We start from the raw sequence: 21667 nt of genomic DNA, 5'->3' as shown, positions 1-21667 counted from the left end.
TAGTTTCCCTTTTCCTCCTTTGACTCACACCACCCAGTCATTGCTCAACAAGACTGGCTTGTTAAGAGTTCGTCTGTCAAGTCAAAGAAAAGATTTCATAACCTCATAAATCACATTTGGAAGGTGAAATGGTGAGTGCTGTGAAAGCTGCCTATGTTTAGATACAATATCTTTAGATTACCTTTACAGCTGATCAGCAAGTTTCTCCACAGAACTCTCCTATATTTTCTTTATACATCCACCTATGAAGAAAACAAAAATAAAACATGCACAAGCATCTGGATTTATTTAAAAAGGGATTTGATCCAGGTAAAGCACCAAAGTTTTTCAGCTCATAAATCAGATCATTTCTATGTGCGTCTGTTGTTGTTACAAAACTGACTCTGGGTCACTTTAACAATATTGAGAGTTTCATTTGACACTGGGATATCTGTCATTTGAAGATATGGATAAAAAATAAAAATAATTGCCGGCTAGAAAATAAAAGCCATTGAAATATTGCTTATATATTTAATATGGAAACATACACAACAATGGCATCTGCAAAAAAACTAATTTTGACACAATGATCACAAAGACTACATGAATATCCTAAACCAATTTATAGTATAGTAGGAAATTTTATATTTTATTCATTAGACAGACCTTATTATCTTAAAGAGGGCTGGTTAAAATAGTCTGTCAGCTTGTGATGTCTGTATTAATGCAGTTTACACATTGTGGGGCCAGTCGAACAGAACGAAATAGACTGAACAGATTAAAGGAATAGTTTAACATTTTGGGGCCTACGTTTATTCGCTGAATGAGAAAATGAATGTCTCTCTCTTGTCTGTACAGTAAATATGATGCTGCAACCAGCAGGTGGTTAGCTTAGCTTAGGATCAAGATTGTAAACAGCTAGCCCAGCCCTGACTAAAGGTATCCACCTACCAGCATCTCAGAAAACTCCGTAATTATCATGTCATGTCTTGTTTGTTGAAACAGAACAAAATCTAGTGAGTGAAAACAACATGTAGTGGTTTTATGGGCTGTTATGCTATAGTCCTTAGCTTCATATATACTGTGCAGACGTGAGTGGAATCAATCTCCTCATCGAGGCATGTTACCACCTGCAGTAACGGTTGTGTATCCCAGTGTCTGTCACTTTACTGGGCAGCTTGACCAAATATCAAACCTCCTCTCTCCTCACTGAAGCCAAGTGTTCGTCATGGACAGGTAATTAGGTTGTACATAAAAATGACATTTGATTGGCTCATGAAAAAGCATTTTTTTCATACATGCGAGCCTCCAGGATAACAGCACAAACTCCTAACTCCACCCTATTCTTGATGTTTCTTCTTCTTTTTCTTGTTCTTTTTGGATTTCTTCTCCACCACGTCCTCCTTGTCCTCTTCTACAACATCGCCCGCCTCCTCTCGGTGTTTCTTTCTCTTTTTCTGTACAACCTCTGATTCTGCAGTTTGCTCCTCAGATGGCTCGTGTCCATTTAGTACCTCCGTTTCCTTATTGTGCTTTTTAAGCTTTTTCTTTTTGGAAGGAGGCAGCTCCTCACAGTTCTGCTCCACACCAGAGGTGGAGCTGCAGTTCTCGTCTGTAGCATCTTCGTTTTCTGCCATTTTCCTCTTTTTCTTCTTTTTCTTTGAACGTTCCTGCTCCTGGTTGTCATCATCTTCCACTACAATGGGAATACTACTCTTGTCTTCTACCATTTCCGCCTCATCCGTTGCCTTTTTCTTCTTATTCTTCTTCTTTTTCTTTTTGGGCTCCTCCGTGTCATTGTTGCTACTGTGGATGGGACTGGGTTCCTCGGGTGGACGTGATGTCTCGGTGGTCTCCGTCTCCTCTGGGGATGTTGCACTCTGGGCCTGTCCCCGAGCCTTCTTCAGCTGAGCCATTCGCTGCGCAAAATACTCCTGCATAGTGAGAGTACTCGTCACCGTCTTGGACTCTGTATCCAGTTCAGGAGTAGCAGGAGTAGCAGGAGTCGTATTCTCCTCCGCCTCACCCTGAGAATCACTGCTGTTGCTCTCCTAGACCAAAAACACACAAAAAAACAATACAGAGTTAAGCTTTGATGCAGCATTTCAACGATCTACACAGAAATAGACAGCAGACAATGGTTCGCCTGGAAGCTTAAGTGACTGTCAATCAACATGCAGAGATTAACCAGGAAGATTTAAGTGAGTGAAAAGAGAAATAGGATGTTGATGTAACAATAGCTGTTAAAAGGATCACCTTAAAATAAACATCCCGGACCTGTCACACCTGACATTTTTCATCTTTTTCTTAAAACACTACGTAGGTCCACACATCCAGCTGTGTGTCCTTGCGCAGTCAACTCCTTCACTGCTCTCCCTCTGCAACAGCTCCTTGATAGTAAAGCAAGCTCCAGCTGAGATTTGACTTTTCCCACCAGAATGCAACAATATCTGTGTCTGATGAGGGAGAGTCTGACAAAAACATAAGTGCTGACAGCGTGCAGGAGCCACTTCTCAGTTCAGAGTGACACCAGTTCACTTCCTGATATTTAAAGTGCATCAGTATCAGCAAATTACTGAATGATTTACTGAGCAAACAACTCCCATTTAACACAGTCTTCAATTAAGAACATGAACATCGACAACAATTCATAGCTTGATCCTTCAGAGCTTTTCGGGGAAAACCTGAATAGCAACACTTCTGATTCAACAGTTCTGCAGTAAATACAAATTTGGTATTGCTATGATTTATTTTCGGTGTTGACTTGGCTCAATGTTTTGAAATGAAATTCAGTGGTTTTCTTTATCTTTCAGGTTTTATTCCTCTTGCAGGAAATGCAGGTTTCTGGTGTTAAGCATATGCAATCATGATAATATTGAGACATGAGACCTTTCCCCTTGTAACATGACATAATTGTGCAAAGATAAAAACAACTCATGCAGGTGTTAGCTGCTTATTGTAACTGCTGTATGTGTGTCTGCCAAAAGAAAAAAAAGACAGGAGGTGATCCCTACACCAACATTGAAGGTTAATCACGAGGAAAGAGCAGCACTCATTTGTTTTGGTTAAACTATCTGCATTCTAGGGATGTGAAACAGTCTGGTCACCAACTCATCTCTCCGACCTTTAGGCAACACATTAAACAGTGCCAACTTCACAACTGTGAAGCACAACACGGTCCAAGTCCAGAAATGAACAGCAGGAACAATTTGTCACCTCACCCCTGTGACCCATTTGTCTTCATTTTCCTAATGGCCTACTCAATGCATAATGATTCGTCCAGAAGAATACAGAAGCTCCTCCTGAGAATCGCACTAAACAATACTGCCGCTCTGTGTATTACCTCAGAGATGGCCAAGTGGACGGCATTTTTCAAACCCTACAGATGAGAGATAAATTGAAAAACATTGTCGTGGCGAGTCACCTCGTGGTTTGGCCTTTAAGCTTTTACATGCAGATTACACTGTTTTGACCCTCAACGCTGATTGAGATAGACAAGCTAACTGATGGTTAGGTGAAACAATGTGGATGTAGATGCGAACAGGTCTTGTGGGACCTAACAAACTGAAATACTGACATATGCACTGGGCTTTGTCCAGGGCTTTAAGTCTACTTTATCTATTTGGCTAATAATTTGGTTACTTAGAAAATTCAGGATTATCAAGTGTTGTTTCTTTTAAACCAGCCACCATGGACTTCTGTGAAACCCTGCAAGCTATTTGTCTTAACCCACTAAAAGTCAATACATTTCCATAAAGGAAACTACCATTGTTTTTGCAATCTGATATATTGATTAAAACGGTAAAAAAAAAGATTGCTCTGCGAATATACCACAGGCATAAATTCTCTCTTTAGGCTTTAAATTATGCAAGGAAAATAACATGAAAGACTTCAACTGATCCGACTGAGTATTACATATCATGATTACATCTAAAGCGGATGGATTCGGAAGCCTCACACTGACATGAAGCACATGATTGAAGCTAAATGACAAGGCAGGTGTTAAAACTGACTAACAGAAGTTTTCTGCCACCTCAGACCTCGACGAGAAAGAACCCCAACTTCTAACAAGGGGGATAAGGCCCTTCAGGTGAGGTGCCATTAAACAAAACTTTCCAACTTCTCAGAGAAAATCTATACTCCCTGTTACTGCACAATGGCATCCTCTCTGCTTGGGAAAGTGGAGATGGGGCTTAGAGCTGACAGCGCCAAACAACATGTATCTGGGATTTGGGAAGATGGCTGGGGGCCACTTTAGAGCTGCCTGTGAAATTACTCTCAAGAGAGGGAGAGGGTGAATGAGCGAGGGGGGGGGGTGACTGAGAGAGAGAAACATCTTCATCAGGGGAAAGTGGCTGCAACTTGGTATGTGGTTCATCCTCACTGCCTGGGGATCTCCATTAGACTCTGATCTGACAGGGGGAAAGTGCTGTGCTGAGCGCAGGCTGGACACACACATACAGTATGAATATAATGTTACAGATCCAGTCAGTTTTACTGGCAACCCTGGAGATTTTTGTTGGCGAAAGCTGAGGGCAACGTGTCACTAAGACACAACTCGGCAGTAATGCTTCAGATCTTGTTTCCCTATTTCCAGGTGTGTGTTGTTTTCTCTGGCCTGTTACCAGTCACCATTACTGTAGGAATTCAACGACTGCGAGTGCCATGGCACGTTGTAGACAGCAGGCACAAGTCGATACGCAATTCCCATCATAAGCTTCACAATATTGACACAAAAAATAGCAATCACACTAAATGTAATATCAAATGTCTAAGGCATGCAGGATTAAAATATTATCACCTTTAGTGTAGACCTTTGTCATTAAAATGGTGATTGGATGAGCAATCGCCGTCTATCACAGGCTAATTTCAACAAATCAGATTCTACATCCTTCCCATTTTTTTTTCACTACCAACAGAGCCAGTTGGTAAATCAAATTCCTGCCAGTCTGGAGAAGAGCGAAAAAACATCTTTTCCACCAAGAAAAGTTGTCAGTGCTGATCTTTGCTCTTCTTTTAGTGAAGAAATACTCTCTAGCTCTGATATAACTGATGCTACAGTAGCATCTCCGTGAACCTCTTTACGAGCCGCCACTGTTGCTGACGTCACACCTAAGACTTGCCCATCACTACCAGCAGTTCCTCCCTCATAAGAAACTGACTGGTACGAACGACTGTGGTTTAGCCACAAGCTAATAGCCTGGAGTCTGGCAGGACGGATTCTCCTTTGTGAGAAACCCAGCTTACTCACAAGGTTAGGGATGATGGTAAAGGCTAAAGGATGTAACAGGTGCAAGTAGTTAGGAATGTAATGTCAGTGAGGTGACTCAATAATGTCAATAACTACACAGAAATATCTAAAGTTTGCTAACATAAGCTACTGGTCATACCAGACCAAGTAAGGCTGTAGAAGAAAAACACCTCAGTGTGTTAAGTTAAGCAAAGGTGAATATTATTCCTTATGAATTCAACCTTCTTTCCAGAAAGTATATATAAAAAGTATTTGATTTTTACAAAACCTGTTTACATAATTGCTGGAATAAGGAAAGAAAGACTGAAAAACAGTAGTCCCAGGCTAGACCACAGTGGGGTTGACGCATGGAGGGTTGGAGAACACACCTATATCCAGCCGTGTCTACTCCTCCTCCTCCTCCTCCTCCTCCTCCTCCCAGACCCAAAACCCCAGGAAAAGGATGCGCTCAGTGCACTGTGTGCAGGTCTGAGATAAGGCTCCTTCGGCAGAGGAGCGGTCTGGCTGGCTATCGAGCCCTTCCTGCTCCGCTCTCCCCCCTGGCGGGGGCTGGGGCTGGGCAGGGAACACAGGGAGGGCCCGCAGAGGGTCCCAGAGAAAAGGAGGGTGGGAAGACATTCAACAGGCCGCCTCCTTCAAGACACTCCAGTTCTATCTCTCCCTGCTAATGTAGCCAATGGAAAGCCAACACTGAGACATGTGCCAAGGTGCCAAGATAGGGAGGCCAACATATTCAGGAGGAGAGTCAATCAAGCCAGCAGAGGATGGTGGAGAAGGTTCACTAAAGTGTATGTGAAACTTTTTTAACACAACAAGATCAGCAGAGAAATTTATTCAATTAACTGATTACTGACTAGATCTGAAACCTTTATGAAGCAATAAAAACTGCTTAATCATGTCTATTTGTAAAGAGAGAAAGAAACTACAGAATTAGTACTTGTAGGAAATGTCCTAATAAAGTCTTTTTCATGTATGATCTCAATCCGAGGTCTTTTAGCTTTGCCACTATTTTGCTAGCCAAACGCAGTGCAAGTTTTAATTCTCCAGTCAGGTGCCATTAAAATACAGTAGAAGAAGAAGGTGGAGGTGAAGATGATTTAATTAAAAAGAGCACCAGTCATAACTCAAACGGTCAAAAATGATGTGGAAACGTAACAACGTGACAGAGATAAATTTAGTTTAGTTTGTTTCCTGTTAATTGAAGAAACATTGCAGTCTCCACACAGGTCTGATGTTTTTGCTGCTACTCCGTCTCTTCGGTGAAGCAGAAGCTTGAGTGGGCTTTTAAATGAGATTCCTGTATATCATGATTAATCATTGCACTTTATCACATTTCTCGCCTCAGCTAGGTGTAAAAAGATCTGTTGAGATTTTTCCTTATTACTGGCAGTTCCATTCAAATCACTCACAAATTAAAAATGTGGATGGAAACCCACCAAACGGTTCTACTAAATGCACGGATCTGTCCTTTGATTCTGTGGATCAGCACAGGGCTTCCCAAATATTTTCACTTACCTTATTAAAGTCTAACAAGTGGGCGCCATTTGCATTCATTTCTGTTTCAAATGCAATTATTTATCTGAGTAAAATAAGGAATCTGAAGACAACGATCCAACTCATAATGAGCACATGATTTTTGACATCATAGACTAACTAGATTACAAAAAAAAAGATTTAAAAAATGCTAAACAAAATGGTTAGCTGCACCCCTTATAGCTATTAATAATCATACTCAAATCACACATTAAATCCACTATCTATTTGTTAGCACGAACACAGCGGTCCTGTAAAAATGTGTAGTACATCGCTGGTATTTTGGCAGCCCCATACTGCTGATGCAAAGATAAAACCAGTGAATGTGGTTGCTTACAAAATGAGTGTGAACAGGGGCTCATAACTCTACCTGCAGTAGTGGAGGGTTTTTATGCATAGCCCAACAGACATGTAGTACATTACATTTTTTCATAAAAAGTTAAACAGACTTAAGATATTAATTCACACTTTGATCTGATTGGTTTATTAGTTTATTTAAGACTCAAATACAAGGTAGGAAGTTTACTTGTTTTAAATTTATTAAGTTATTAAAAAAGGTAAATATGAACAGTTGTGTATAACTAATCCACTTTTCAAGGTGTAAACTCACCTTCTGGCTCACGTTAATTAGCATTTGACAAAGCTGCAGTTGCTCATTTATTTTCTTAAAAACTGCCTGTTTGCATTACTTCCTTCTTTTTTTCTTTTTTTTTCAATAAATTCTAGCCAATATTGGTTGGGTCTGTAATTGCATGAGTGTGCCCTCATTGTCCTGCCACAATAATAAATTTGGCGATACTCAAGGTCTATGGATCAGGCCCTGATTAGCCAGCTGTCTCTCCCTGATGAGCACACAGGTCCAGCAGCCCATCCTTCATGAGCCTGATGTGGGCGGACAGAAAAACAGGTGGATACCTTATTCTCTGGTAAATAAGCAAACTGTTCAGTTGACATCAATATTTTTTAAGTAACATCACTGCCTTCAAACTTATCCTAATATTTATCTTCTTTTTCCTCCAGAAATAATGTTTACACAAAGAAACAAAGTTAAAACCATAAAAGGATTAAATGCCACACATGGAAGCTTCCACAAACCAATACATTTGCTAAAGGAATACTTTCTCTGTGTAGTTAAGAGAAAACACAAAAAATGGCTTTTGAAAAATTGCGCTTTGTGCCCAGTACGGGAACGTTTATCATAAGCAACAAATGAAGACAACATTATGCATGCAGCGTGACTACCCTGTGTTTGTTCAACACTGCAAACGCTTGCCTACAAAGCCCTCCTCAAGAGCATAGGGGTCCCCCCACCCCAACCCCAGAGAGGGAAGATACAGTGATTATTTTCCCCAGCTGTGATTTATTAGATTAAAGAGTCAGTGATTAAACGGTAGTCGGTGGCTGTAAACAGCCGAGAGGGCTGGAAAATCTTTGGGCGGTTAGCTTCACCAGGCTGTAATTACCCTGGCCCCATGTATTCTAGCTTAGGCTCGTAACTAAGAGACGGACGCCCTCTTTTTCTTTTTTTGTCCTGCGCTAATCTGTAAGTGTCAGCGAGCTGGCATGGCCAGGAGGGAGCAGTCCACACAACTGCCAGGGAGGTAGGTGGTAAATGTGTGGTGTGAGTGTGTGTGTCTTTGTAGAAGAGAGGAGGGGGGCCTTTGGCGGGTCTTGATATTTTCAGCGGTAGAAGCAAAAGGGCCTGTCAACAAACATGCTCAAGAAAGGGAGAGCTCTTGCTTGGGGCAATTAGATGTTATCTGAGAATGAATTAGAGCTCCACAGCTTCACAATAAGCCAAACTCCCTGCATGAGTGCACTGGCCCATTCAAACTGCGCCAACCACACTGAGACAACGCACGTTTACACCGGCATCCCTTTTCAACAGATCAACGCTGCAAGGTAATGGACAACTGAGCCAACAATAAACTCGCTGCTTTGGTGCCGTATTTCTATTTATACTGGGAATTACACAGAGCAGTGGGCCAGTGTAGAATGATCCTGTTAGTGTAGACAAACATACACTTAATGCTGTGAAGAAAATAAGCTAAAATAAAATAAATCTGCTTAAAAATGCTTGAATATATACTGTAATAGCCACATGTAAAGTTTTCCAAGGCAACAATCATCAGCTTCCATCCTAATAATGGAAGTCAACATGTGGAAAAATAAATAGCTTTAAAAAAAAGCATATAAAAAGTCAAATGTCTGACTGTCTGTTACTTGAATGAAGTTGAGCTGAAATAAAAATGTCTGAGTCTTATGATTATATCAACCATTAACCACGTTAACGGAAACATTTTCATGCCTCATCAATAAGCAATAACCATCTGGATGGAAACAGGATGAAACAGTTCAACACTACCTCACGTCATTGTTCACAGGCCTTAGTAGCAACCTATGAATCCTGTAGTGGGTACTAGAGTTGCACACCAGAATTACACAGGATTTCTGTACTGACGAACACATTTTGCTTCTGCGCTGTCAGCAAAGAGCAGAAGATGCCTTGCCGACGCATCTGCCAAACGCTGAGGCCCCAACTCGCGTTGCCCCGGCCCCATGTTCCTTAAGATGGTGGTATCGGGGGAGCCCCTGCTGACGCGCGATCCTTCATGTGGACGACGCGTGGGCAGGAAAAACTTGCAACAGGTGCCACCCGATGAGGCCTGATCCTCGGCCCTTTGTGCCTGAGCAGGAGTGGGAGTGGGAGAGGCCGCGGGGGTCACGCTGACCCGAGAGCAGTGTGCGCCATACCAACTGTCTGACTGGAGGGTTCAGACGTCAAAACAAGATTTGTACGGAGTTATACTCAACCATTTTTCTTTCCTGACACGTTCAGGGAGTATCGAGCTAAAGAACTGGTCAATTTCAATGTTTCTAACAGTCAAATAGTTGTCACAGTTAATTCACCACAAAACTTAATTCTTTCTGTATAGATATCACAGTTATATTTACAGTACTGATTAAGAAGTTGAATCAGTCTCCATTCAGAGTTTAGAAAGCAAACTGAAGAAAATTCAGTAAAGTCAGCAACGTTTTACACAAAGGAAAAAACTATTCTGGAAGCATAAACGAAAAAACACTGAAATCTAATATCATTTTCTTTTCATTCAATATTCAAAATATACATTCAATTTTGTTTTGAAAAATGTGGCTTTAGACAAAAAAAAAAGAAAAAAAAAAAGATAAAACTAAATTTTGTCATTTTGAACAAAAAAGAAACGTAGAAGAAAATGTAGGTGGAAAAATAAAACTATGGCTTGTTTCCACCTTTCATCTGAGCTGGCGGCTTTAAAAAATGACTAACTTTTGTTGATGTATGAATCGGCGGGGAGTCTATTTATCAGCAGGCCCTCTGCGGTCGACCGCTTGGGTCCCTCAAGTCACAAGCCGCGTCGCTCCCCTTTGACTGATTAATTAGCCAATCAGAGGACATTTTTCACTGGGCGGCAGAATGGTTTATTTCAGCTAATGCCGGGCTTTCGAGCTGAGGCCCGCTGGAGCCTCGTCGGCTCTTTCGGCCTGCCTGAGTGGCCGGGCAGAGGGGCAAGGGAGATAAATCAAGCTGGGCTGGCCCTCCATGTGGCTCCCCTAACTAAACCCCCTGAGGAGGGCACGGAGAGCCGGGGGTGGTGGAGGAGTAGGAGGAGGAAGGAATGGGGGGGGGGCAGGACGGCCAGGGGCACTGCTTGCCCGCCGATAAGCACGGGGAGCACAGGGCTGCCAAAGTGCCTTCATTTAGAAGTGGCCGGGGCTTTTTGATATCTCGGCAGAGAGAGCCTGTCGTTTGTCATGTGGTGAGTAATTGTGTTGAGGGGCGCAAGAGGAGGCAGGAGAAGGAGGGGGCTCGCGGGCGTGGGATGGGTGATGGATAACAGAGAGCCGTGTAGATGGACAGGTGCTCCACCACAGCTTGATAACCCTCACTGGTCAGGGAGTGTAAATAATGGTTTTAAGCATACATTTTCAGGTGGCTACATGAATGGGTGGAATAGATGTCATCCAATCATCCTGTAAACAATATTACATGAGAAGTAAGGTGTGGTAAATTCAGAAGGCTACACCTGTTATTTCAATTTGTTAGGTATGTAGTTAATCAACATTTCTTATCTCATGCTGCTATGTGTATAATTATCTTTACTGTGTACAATAGCACAACATTATCCTACAAAATGAATTAAGGTCTGTCGCATCAAATTTTCAAGTTGTAACTCGAACCTGTAATTGAACCTGTAATTGAAGAATATCAAAAGGAATCCTGGCACATTTTACTGTCATTATTTTTCATATCACATATTAAAAATTGAAAATTAACTTAAAAAGAAATAAGATTTTAACGATGAATACAGGTATCCAGTCAGGACGTAAGATTACAAAGCAATTTTTTATCTTAACTACTTTAAAGACAACTTCACAACTTCAGGTTACATCTAAATATAACCAACTAATACAGAGGGGTTCATAATCTGTCCCATCTGCTCATATGTTCTTTTCAACACATCCAATGCTGCCTTTGATGAACAGAGGCATGTGGGACTGCTGAGTGTGTGTGTGTGTGTGTGTGTGTGTGTGTGTGTGTGTGTGTGTCTGCATTTCGGGGAGTGTTGTGAGCAGCGATAAGAGGCGAGCAGGAAACACATCACTGCAGAGGAAGGAAAACCCCAGCAGTGGAGGGGTGGAGGGGCGCGGTGGAGAGACAGCAGTGGGTGGTGGGTGAAGTGGTGGAAGATTCATGAGGGGGAAGGTGGGCCGTCCTGGAGAAGCCGATCCAGAGATGGTCAGGTCTCCTGGCCTCACCTCGTCAGGATGCAGATATGTGATAATGCGACTGGTGGCAGCTTGAACAAACTACAAATCAACTCCACCACCAAACTTAAGCTCCCAGTGTTTATACAGTCGCTATGTAGGAATACAGCTGTTTGGGGCATTGAGATAATGCATGTGTGCACACTGTAGACCACATTTTGTGCTGGAACAGTGATGGCGGACGAATGTAAGCACAGATCAGCGCGAGGCGAGGGTCACTAGCAGTGATACGCACACACTCACAGGACACTCACTGCACAATGTCTAAAGCCTGAAGCTTGATTGGTCCATCACCCTCTTTACCTCTTCCCAGCAACCTCAGATGTTGCTGGGCTTCAACACAAGGCCTCATGGGAAGCCATTGTAATTGTGTTCAGTGTTTTCGATATGGTCAATGGTGTCCCTTCTGGCGGAAAAATAACAACCCATAACCAAACGATTAGGGAGAAAATGATGGTGTATATTGCCTGCATTTCCAATGTTAATCAGCTAGGGAGCAGCGGCCATTGTGATGTTATGGCTCAGCACCTGCAGGGGAATAGACAAGGGTTTTTCCTTGTACAATTTATGGATTTCAAGATGCCAATTTCTTCAAGCCAAATGCTTGAGATAAACAGAAGAAGCCAGCAAGAGGCTTTTCTGTGTCTCTCAGTCCAAAAGCTACATTTATCATTGTCCTTGTGGCTCTGTATGGGGTCAGGAAAACTTATGACAGCAAAAATAAATGAGGATTTATCAATCCATAATAAAATAGCAGTTTTGTGTTTTTGTGTCGTGTCTCATGTATTTTTAAATAAAATTTCAGTTTACGTGAATGCAGAGTCAGAAAAACAGTCCTATTTGTTATTCATTTTAGTTGATCAATAACAATGTTGAAGCAGCATCTGAAATCTCAACAAATCTTAAAATGTATTACAACTCTTACCGTCTTTCATCTCCGTGAAAAGATAATGTGGTGTGACATAGTTGTAATTTCCCTTTGTAATTTCTGACTATCATAATTCAAGAACTGTTTTTTTTAAAGAAGAGATCAAATGGAGGTTTTGTTTTGTTTTTGTTTTTTTACTGGGCTTGAGTTCAACTTGCACCTGTCTGAGCCTGAAAGCTACAAAGCATGAGGGCCAGCATGAGGGCCAGCATAACGCCGAATGGCAAAGTGACATTTGAAGTGATCAACCACCAATGCCAAGAGCAAAAAGACAACTTTTTTTTTTTTTTGCAAGCATCATCATTTCAGATTTCTGCACACCTCACTGCAATTTTGATTTGCCTTTAATAATGCCCGCTGGCACACTTAACTACCTGATGTGAGCGCTCCAAGACAGAAGCAGCGAGGAAGGAGGGAGTGTGAAGGAAAGAAGTAGGAGGCAAGAGTGCAAATCCTTTAACTGGATTTAGGTGCTGTTGCTGCCATCAGTGGCCTGTTGGCAGCGTTAAAGCTGCATGCTGTGACATGGCTAATCTAAGGCCACGGGCTGCTCGGGAGCTGGGCCCTGTAGAAGCAGAAGGTTCACATGATGCTGCAGCAACTGATAGAGGCATCAGCACCAGTGGTCATCCTTAATTACCAAGACAAAGGCAGATAAGCTCGAGCCACCTGGCCAGAGGTATCCCATCTCCCCCTCGGTACATACTTGATTTTGACTTGGTTCAGGCATGTCAGAGGGCTGCCCTCTGAGTTTACACAGCTACTGTTTTACTACAGGAGCAACTTTCATCTTGCATTAGGGATATTCTCTGTAAATGTAACTGGAGGTAGTACATTCTGACTCAAGCACAAAGACCTGCATGCTGCATGTTGAACTCACTGTGGAAAAAGGTTTTTTCTTGTCATGTTTCAATTTTATACCTACTACTTTTATATTCCATTTATAATTGTTTTGATTTTCTTGTTTTAAATTTAATTTGTGTTTCTGCTTATTCATGTTTCAAGTTGGACTGAATCTGTCTTTTTGTTTGTTTTATTGGTGGATATTTGGATATATGTTTTATGTGTACACTATTTTATGATAGAATAAAACCAAACTTTATTTACAATGTTGTAAAGTTAACACAGCACAAGTGATCAAAAGTGTTGATTTCTTTAATTTTGACTTAATTTGGATTTTCTTTTTTTAAATGTATTTGCCTTTGTTTGCAGGTTAATCTTTTATTAAAATTCAAAAACCTTTTTTTTGCTGTCTAAATGCAACTTTAAGGCAAGTAGAAATCTTAATGTCTCTTACCTGGTCTTTGCCAACTGTTGCTCTCTTCCCAAAGATACAATTAAGGTCTGTTTCACTACGGGAGGACAGGTCCTTCCCTAAAAGAAAGAAAAGAACAAAAACACTTAAAAAAAAAAAAAAAAAAATTATAAAAAAAACTTGTTTTGTTGTGCGATGGCTCTGGCAGATGGAAGCAAGGTTAATTCAAGCAACACAATAAAAATAAACAAAAATGTAATATGTTCAAAAAAAAAAAAAAAAAGCAGTAAAGTGCATTTCACTTATGTAAATGTACCAAAAGGTGAGCAAAGACAACTCTGTCACATTTTCTACCAGACACACAAAAAAACATTAATAAATTTAGACAACATCTGAGGGTTTTATCCAGACAACCTAATAGTTGTGGTTGAATGCATGAGTGCATTAGTGTGTGTGTTTGGGGTGGGGGGGTGGGGGGTGGGGGGTCTCTAAGTAAAGAAATAGGAGGTTTGTGTGGCTTGCTTCTTGCTCCAGGGATAAAACGGCAAAGAAAAATAAACCGACGACAAGGTCTGCCACGCCACGCCTCCGGATTCCCATTTTCAAGCCGGGCCTCAAAGACTCCTGGAGCACACAGTCGTCTGTCTCAAGCCCAGGTCCTGTTCGTACAGCTGCATCCTCTTCCTTCAGCGAGGCTCCGATAACATTTGGTTATTTATTGCTTTTAAACCTCTATCTCCCCTGCTCTTGGCTTTGAAAGTCACTGCACATGCAGGTCTAAGAAGTAAAACCAAGAAAGAATGTTGAAAACTAAAATAAATGAGGAGGGGGTGAGGGGGTGAGTGGGTGGGGGGTGGGGGGGCTGTGGTGTTTGTCAACTAGTGAACTAAGGTCAAACTTAAAATTATGCCCAACGTGACCTCTCTGCCATTTGGATGAGGAAGTACCTGTCAAAATTCTCAGGCTTTCAGGTGAAAGTGCAAATAACAATGTTTTGATAAAAAGAAACTTAACCCTACGTGTCCCTTAAATGTTCAAAGGTGGCTGAATACCATTACACAGGATGGTGATGACATGGGCACTGCTGAAGTGTTATTGAATACCTGCTGGTTTCCACGGTCACCGGTGAATGATAACACAGATGACAACTTGTCAAACCAGACCAACCAATCTCTGACGCTCTAACTGGCAAACACACAAAACTGTCCAATCACATCAATGGCTCCTGTATTAAACACAAAACTGGAGCGAGACATGTTCTTTCTAGGGAAATGAATGAATAACACTCTATATAAATAGAATAACTTAGTGCCTGTGGCCCTACCCTCTTTAGCATGATTAGTTGTATTCATGTAGTGTAAAAATCTGCTTAGCTAGAAACCCAAAGGTTGTGGTGAAAGTAACCGCACAGAGCAGCGGATGGAGAGCTGTAGTTAAATTCTGCATCAGCCACCCTCGCTGCCCTGACAGGTGATAGATGGAGGCAGCAATTAAAACTGGGTTACTGGTTTATGCTGTGGGCCCCCGGACCTCAGCAACAGAGAATTTGGTGCCTTTCCCCACAAACAAAGGCCATCAATCCTCAGTGGTGGCAGTGAGGGAGCCAGCATGAACAGGATATCAATAAAAAAAAAAAAAGCAGGAGAGAGTGAGGAGGAGGCCGGCACTGAGAGGGAAACCAAGATGTTTGGTGGAGCTCTCTGATGTTATCGCAGCTGGGTTTTGTTTGGAAGATTTAATATCAGGGCCAATCAATTAATCAACAAATAATTACTATACAAGACTAATATTTGAGAAAGAAATCATTGAGGTTAATGATTTTAACATAAATCTTGCATTTTGAGCATTTTATAATAACTTTTTATCTGAAAGGATATATAACCCAGTTATTCAATTGGCAGATTCAATGGTCGACCTTTGCCTGCCCATGGAGAACCTCTGCACATCCTGAACTTTGAGAGTAGTACCTGACTTTTTCAATCTCTCATGTAACCAGCTTAGCAACACTAAATCTATTACCAAGCCTTAACTTGGCAACAGCTTCACAGGGAGCAGAGCCAGCATCGGAGCAGCCAGTGGAAGCATGCAAACAGGCGTGGCAGGTTACATGTTGCCAGGTAACTCTTTGGTTGCCATTGATCCAGATCACGAACTGGACACAGTGAGGCAATGTCAGCAGAAAAAAAAAAAGATAAAATAGATAGATAAATAAAATAGGACTTCCTGTGGCTATCGTGTCAGAAATATCTCCAACATTTAAACTTCTCAGAAAGAGTTTCACAGTCAAAGTGCACTGAAACTTCATGCCTGTCGGACCACTCAGGGCAGGTAGAGAACTGAACTCTCAAGTTTCCAATTAAGGTGTGAGTCGTTTATGGACAAACAAGTAATGCCAGCGTCCCTTCTGCTCTATGGCAACAGTTGCGGGCCTCTTTGAGTAGAGACAGGTTAAAGTGGTGTCATGTTGCCAAACACAGCTGAATTGACAGGTCTCCTGCCTAGACTGAATTTCACTGAAAGCATTCCCACCTGCATTTCCCCTTTAATCTGTTCACCCCCCCCCTTGCTTTCTGACAGTCTGAGAAAATAAAAATGATGGAAGGGAGAGGAGGTGCTACTTGCTATTCCGCCTCCGCTGACATTTACAAACAGTTGGTAGTGATAATGGAAGGGATCTCCACAAATGGATTAGAACTTAAAGCCTTGAGGGATCAGACTTTATTAGTTGACAACAGGTTGGGGTACGAGTGCATCCTAATGCAAAGTCGATAAAAAGCCCAAGTTCACAGTCAACAGAAATGTTCAGAGGCGAACAAAGGACAAATGTGGCCGACTTGAGCAGGGTATTGTTTGAGGTCCTCACTCATCGGGTCAATGAGGCCATTTACTATATTAGTATTTGTTATTTTTATATTTTGACTCAGATGATTTCAGTTCCAAATCTAATATCTTATCTTACATTGTGATCATCCTGAGATAAGAATGTCCCCATTAAGATAAAGGGACAAACTATCAGTTTAGTTGGGAAAACATTCTCCAAACACTTTAGATGCCCAGAAATCAAAATTTCCGATGCAAATGTGGTGAAAGGTCATGTGTGGTAACATCGTTGTTTTGTATGTTATCTCTCAATATCACATTTCACATTGTGCAAACAGATGAAGACTCACAGAAGGGGACACAAACTGAGGCAAAGGTGCGTCTGTGTGAGTCACAAAACTTTCAACTTGAGAAACACTTTGTCATTCATATGAAGTATCTATTAAGAGTGAGGGCAGAGAGGAGAGGTAGAAAATAAGAAAATCCAAGAGTGATTATCGCACCCCTAACGTCTGTGCTTCATGTCCTCAGTGTGCCTTGGTGCATCTCTTCTGTCAGGGACATGCTTTTTGTGGCTCCTGCCAAATTAAGATCACAAAAACAGGGAGAGAGGGTCCAGGGGAGAGACTGAGGTCACGTTTTATCTGGAGGGGTCATCTAATGGGTCGTGCAGCCCCTGGGAGGTGTTGTTTTTGGGGGGCCAGTAAATGGACATGCCAGATGCCCCAAACAGGAAACAGGAAGTTGCTATTGAATGACGTAAAGTATAAAAGGCTCTTCCAGGTGAGGCCAAAGTTAAGATATTTTGTTTTCCCATGTATGCTGACCTGATAAGGGAGATGTGAACCCAATCACACACAATTATAGATTCATTACTTTTACATATGTGCATATTTGATGAGGACTTGCAGAATGACTGTTCACAAACTGTTCAAAAACTATACGATTTCATATCAGCTATGCGTTGAAGTTTAAAACATGCAAATCTAAGTGCAACACAAAACAACATTACTAATGAATACTTTGACAATCTTCCTACAAAATTGTTCACGTAATTATTAAACTATGCTGCACGCTCAATTAAAACGACTCAGCGGTAAAATATGGGCTAGGGGTTATTCACTTTGGTCTCCAGTGGTCCTGAACACCAAACTCCTCCTCGTGCCTATCAGTGTACTTGGCCTTGACCAGCAAATCTTGACTTCCTGACGTGTAAAGGAGTAATGAAAGTAGAGGGGAAGAGTTATTAATACCCTCCCCTAGCACTGACCCGGGCCAACTGACCCAGCACAGGCTGACAGAGCTCTGATCAGCATCTGCTGTCTGAGCCAAGTGCACAAGGCTCAACGAGGGGTAAACGAGGCTGTCTACCTGCATGTATGTGCAGGTGGTACACAGGTTTATATATTGTATGTAGAAAACTCAAAAAGCAGAGGCACCAGTTTTATGTGGTGGTGGTGCTGATCTCAAATCAGTTCTGAGTTTTCCCTCAAAACTGGGAATAGAGGATTGAATAGTGGGTCCAGTCTGGTTGAGTTTGTTGCAGGACACTTCAGAAACCGTTGTACAGGTAACTGATGTAATAACTGATCAGAGTGAGAAAAGAAAACACTGCGTGCATCTCCCAAGCCATTTTCCCCTCTGATCTGTCTTCTGTCAGCTGCCAAATGAGAAACCCACCTTTAGTAAACTTCATGTAATGGACCCTCTTTTTGGAGGTCTTGGATTTCTCTTCCAAGCTGAAGCCTTTCTGCTCATCTGGTGGAGGCTCTATAGATAATAAAGAAAATTGAATTGTAGTCACAAATATTCAGTATCATTCCGCAGAACCTCTACCAGCTCCCATATAACACTCATCTCTGTGCTTTGTCTTCTGGCACTGTGATAATGATGATTTAGGTTCATTACGCCACAGTGACCATATCCAGACTTATCTAAATGTTGCACTATGGCACCCTCTACTGTTCAACGCATGGACCATCCAACCACAAAAAGCTACACATGGTAGTACTTTGTTGTAGTCATGTGTAGCACTGTTTGTTGAGGTTGTAACTGCTGTTGGGACGGTTACTATTAAAACTAAGTACATACACATCTTAAAGTTTCATCAAGAGTCGACTCTAAATGGTGATAAACAAAAGATTGAGCAAGACTGAGTAATATGTTGTTTAGTGCATGGACCATTTCTACATTACTACCTACCAAATAAATAGATAAAAAAATGTATCAAACATATATGAAAGTATAGTATCCTTTGGACAAAGTGTAAAGAAACAGTGATAAATAAAAGACAGATTTGAATGCCCAATTTACACTTACATGCCTCACAATTTAAAAAAAAAAAAGCCCTTTTCCACTGTATGGTACCTGCTCAACTCGACACTACATAGCTTTTTTTGGGTTTTTCATCCGGCAAAAGTTGTGGACAGTTCCTGGTGATTCTCTTGGTATCACCTCCACCGAGGTTCCAAGTGAGCTGAGGCGATACCAAAGAGTGACGTGAAAACACTGCAGACTACTGTTTGGTCATCATTGTGCGAGACGGGATGTTCTGAACAAACCCGCCATCTTTAAAAACAGTGAAGGGACTGCACACCGCTGTCTGTAGCCTAGTTATAGTAATAATAGTTATATTTCTGTAAGTTATTGTTCTATTTTTTTAACATGACAACCCACAAATCCAAGCTGTGGTTAATTGAGGAGGTGCAGACGTTTCTCTGCGTAGTATCCCTTCCTTACCCTCCACTGTTCATGTGTGTGTTGCTTTGAAAATAATGTCATGATAGCTTCAGCATTGCTATGGTAACGACGCTGCATTGAGGGGGTACTATCTGCAGTGGAAAAAGGAGTACCTGGTACCAAAAGCGAGTATACTATACTATATATACTATATATATATATATATATATATATATATATATACTATATGCTAAACCTGCAGTCACCCCATAGAGTTGACACCACATATAAATTCTATTATACATACACTGCTTAACCAAACCAGCTTAACCAAACTTTGTGTACACACCATTGCTGTTGTTTTGACCATGGCAGTTGTTCAGCTGAGCAAGGACTTCATTGAAATCATCTTGGTGGGCAATCCAGTTGTCCTGTAAACACAGGAGATCTCAGCACAATAGAACCGAAATACTTTTGTTTGACAATATCTAATCTGTTTGGTGTTTTCAGACAGTTTCAAAAGTAACATGTAGATTTAACTGACTTAAAACATTCATACCAAAAAAGGCTTGGTTCATGGTTCCTACACTAGTTGCCAGTTTTGTGGCAGTACAGGTGGGTGATGATGATGATGATGCTCTTGTTTTGACCATGGATGACTGAGTGGGGTAGTGATAGCTGGATGTAAACCAGGTTTTATGTTATGCTGTTGAGTGTGTATTTCAAGTCAGTGTTCTGCATTTTACATGGCTACGAGACAAATTTCACCTTGAGGGAAATAAAGCTTAAGTTAGACAGCCTGTGAGTGGACCTGCCATATGCCTCTTAAAAACTGGAGCACTCAGCTGTGAATGCACCAGCTGTGCATGGCTCATAGTTTGTGATTAAAACCTGCATGCAATTAACTTCTGACAGCAGCACCAGAGGGACACAACACAGCAACACAGAAATGCGAATATTTACACAACATGAATTTACTACCTGTAAATGTTTTTGAGAACAATGACCTTGAACTATGACATCAGTCCACGAGAAACATTACTGTAATACTAGCATTATTACTATGGTGCTTTTACATCAGGTATTAAGGTGCCAATCTTATTATTTGTACAGCATGGTCATTCAAATTTATACTGAAATAATTATAATTAAAAAATAGTCAAATTCAAGTAGTTTAAATACACCCATTCATCACACCACATAAAAAATGCATCGTTCCCATAAATTAAACCATAAGTGTTAAATCACCAAGTGTTGAATGAGCTCACCTCATAGCTGGCATTGGTTCCAAGCCCATAGCTGTCGTTTTTTACTTTTACTTTGATGTGGTCAGTGGAGCCTTGCTCACTCCTACCCAGGCCCTTTACATGAGAAGAAAAGACATAAAAACATGTGACACCAACTCAGCCATTCATTGCCCCCCCCCCCCCAAAAAAAAAAAAAACACCACTGTTTACTCTGGAACTGGATACAACAGAGCTCCATCTCTACACTTACCTTGCCCTTGGACCAGCCCATTCGCTCCAGCATCTTCTGGCCAAATTTGGAGTCATCATTACTCCAGGCGCTGTTCCTGGGGTCAACAGACCACTTCTGTTTCCTCCGGGCTATAAAGAAAACAACAACATTATTACATAATAGTCAGCCAACACCACATTACATAAAGGACCAGGAGAAGGAATCACACACTGCAAGCTGACTCCGACTAGTCCATATGCACATACAGAAAAGTGATAACTGTTACAAATCAACATAAGGCAGGTATAAGTTCTGTAATAGTCAGTTTACTCTACAGCTGAAGTGAACAGATAGTCAGAAACAAGACTTAGCCGATATTACTCTCACACTGTGATACTGTCCTGTGTCTCTGTCATTTCAATACACGCATTTCAAAAACTTTTAGTATGATGGTTTTACTGTGTTAGTAAATTCAGTTTATCGGTTCAGATAAAAAAAATTCTGACAATTAGGTGTCGTGTCTGTAAACAGTGAGTGACAGCTGTCATCGGCCATGAACAGAGAGAACAATGTGGCAAAATTGTTTGAAAGGTGACTGTAAATAAACAAAAAACAATTCCCCCATTAAGGACAAAACATTAGCCAAAAACGAGCTGATGACGAGTTACTGTAGATAAGATGCAGAGTTACAGGAGAAAACACGTGTTTACTCACAGTGCTGTGGCTAATGCTAATGCTAGCTACCGGGATACTTTAACAAGTACAACATACTGATTCATTTGGGAAGAAACTCTCTTGACAGTATGTAGTGGCGGTTTTTATGAACACAAAACACAGAAATACATATAGTTATATTGAAAAAAAAGGGGAAATATGCATCAAAACACTAGAGGAAGTATACATACGTTCGGCAAGCATGGACATCCTTGGGTCCTTAACCAGCTTGACGAAAGGTGAG

At 41.3% G+C, this 21667-nt stretch overlaps 1 protein-coding gene across 1 annotated transcript; it reads right to left on the bottom strand.

Moving 5' to 3' along the window:
• Window positions 1-262: 262 nt before the first annotated feature.
• On the bottom strand, window positions 263-21667 carry pinx1 (PIN2/TERF1 interacting telomerase inhibitor 1). The gene is made up of 7 exons (XM_022738028.1): window positions 21615-21667; window positions 20749-20858; window positions 20520-20612; window positions 19601-19682; window positions 18253-18342; window positions 13795-13871; window positions 263-2030 (listed from the first exon to the last, which is right to left on the bottom strand). The coding sequence occupies exons 1-7, from the start codon at window positions 21631-21633 to the stop codon at window positions 1320-1322; spliced, it is 1182 nt and encodes a 393-aa protein (XP_022593749.1). The 5' UTR covers window positions 21634-21667; the 3' UTR covers window positions 263-1319.

This window comes from Seriola dumerili, unplaced genomic scaffold (assembly GCF_002260705.1).
Source record: "Seriola dumerili isolate Sdu_G_001 unplaced genomic scaffold, Sdu_1.0 BDQW01000025.1, whole genome shotgun sequence".
Taxonomy (NCBI): domain Eukaryota; kingdom Metazoa; phylum Chordata; class Actinopteri; order Carangiformes; family Carangidae; genus Seriola; species Seriola dumerili.
This window is presented reverse-complemented; position numbering and strand designations above follow the sequence as displayed.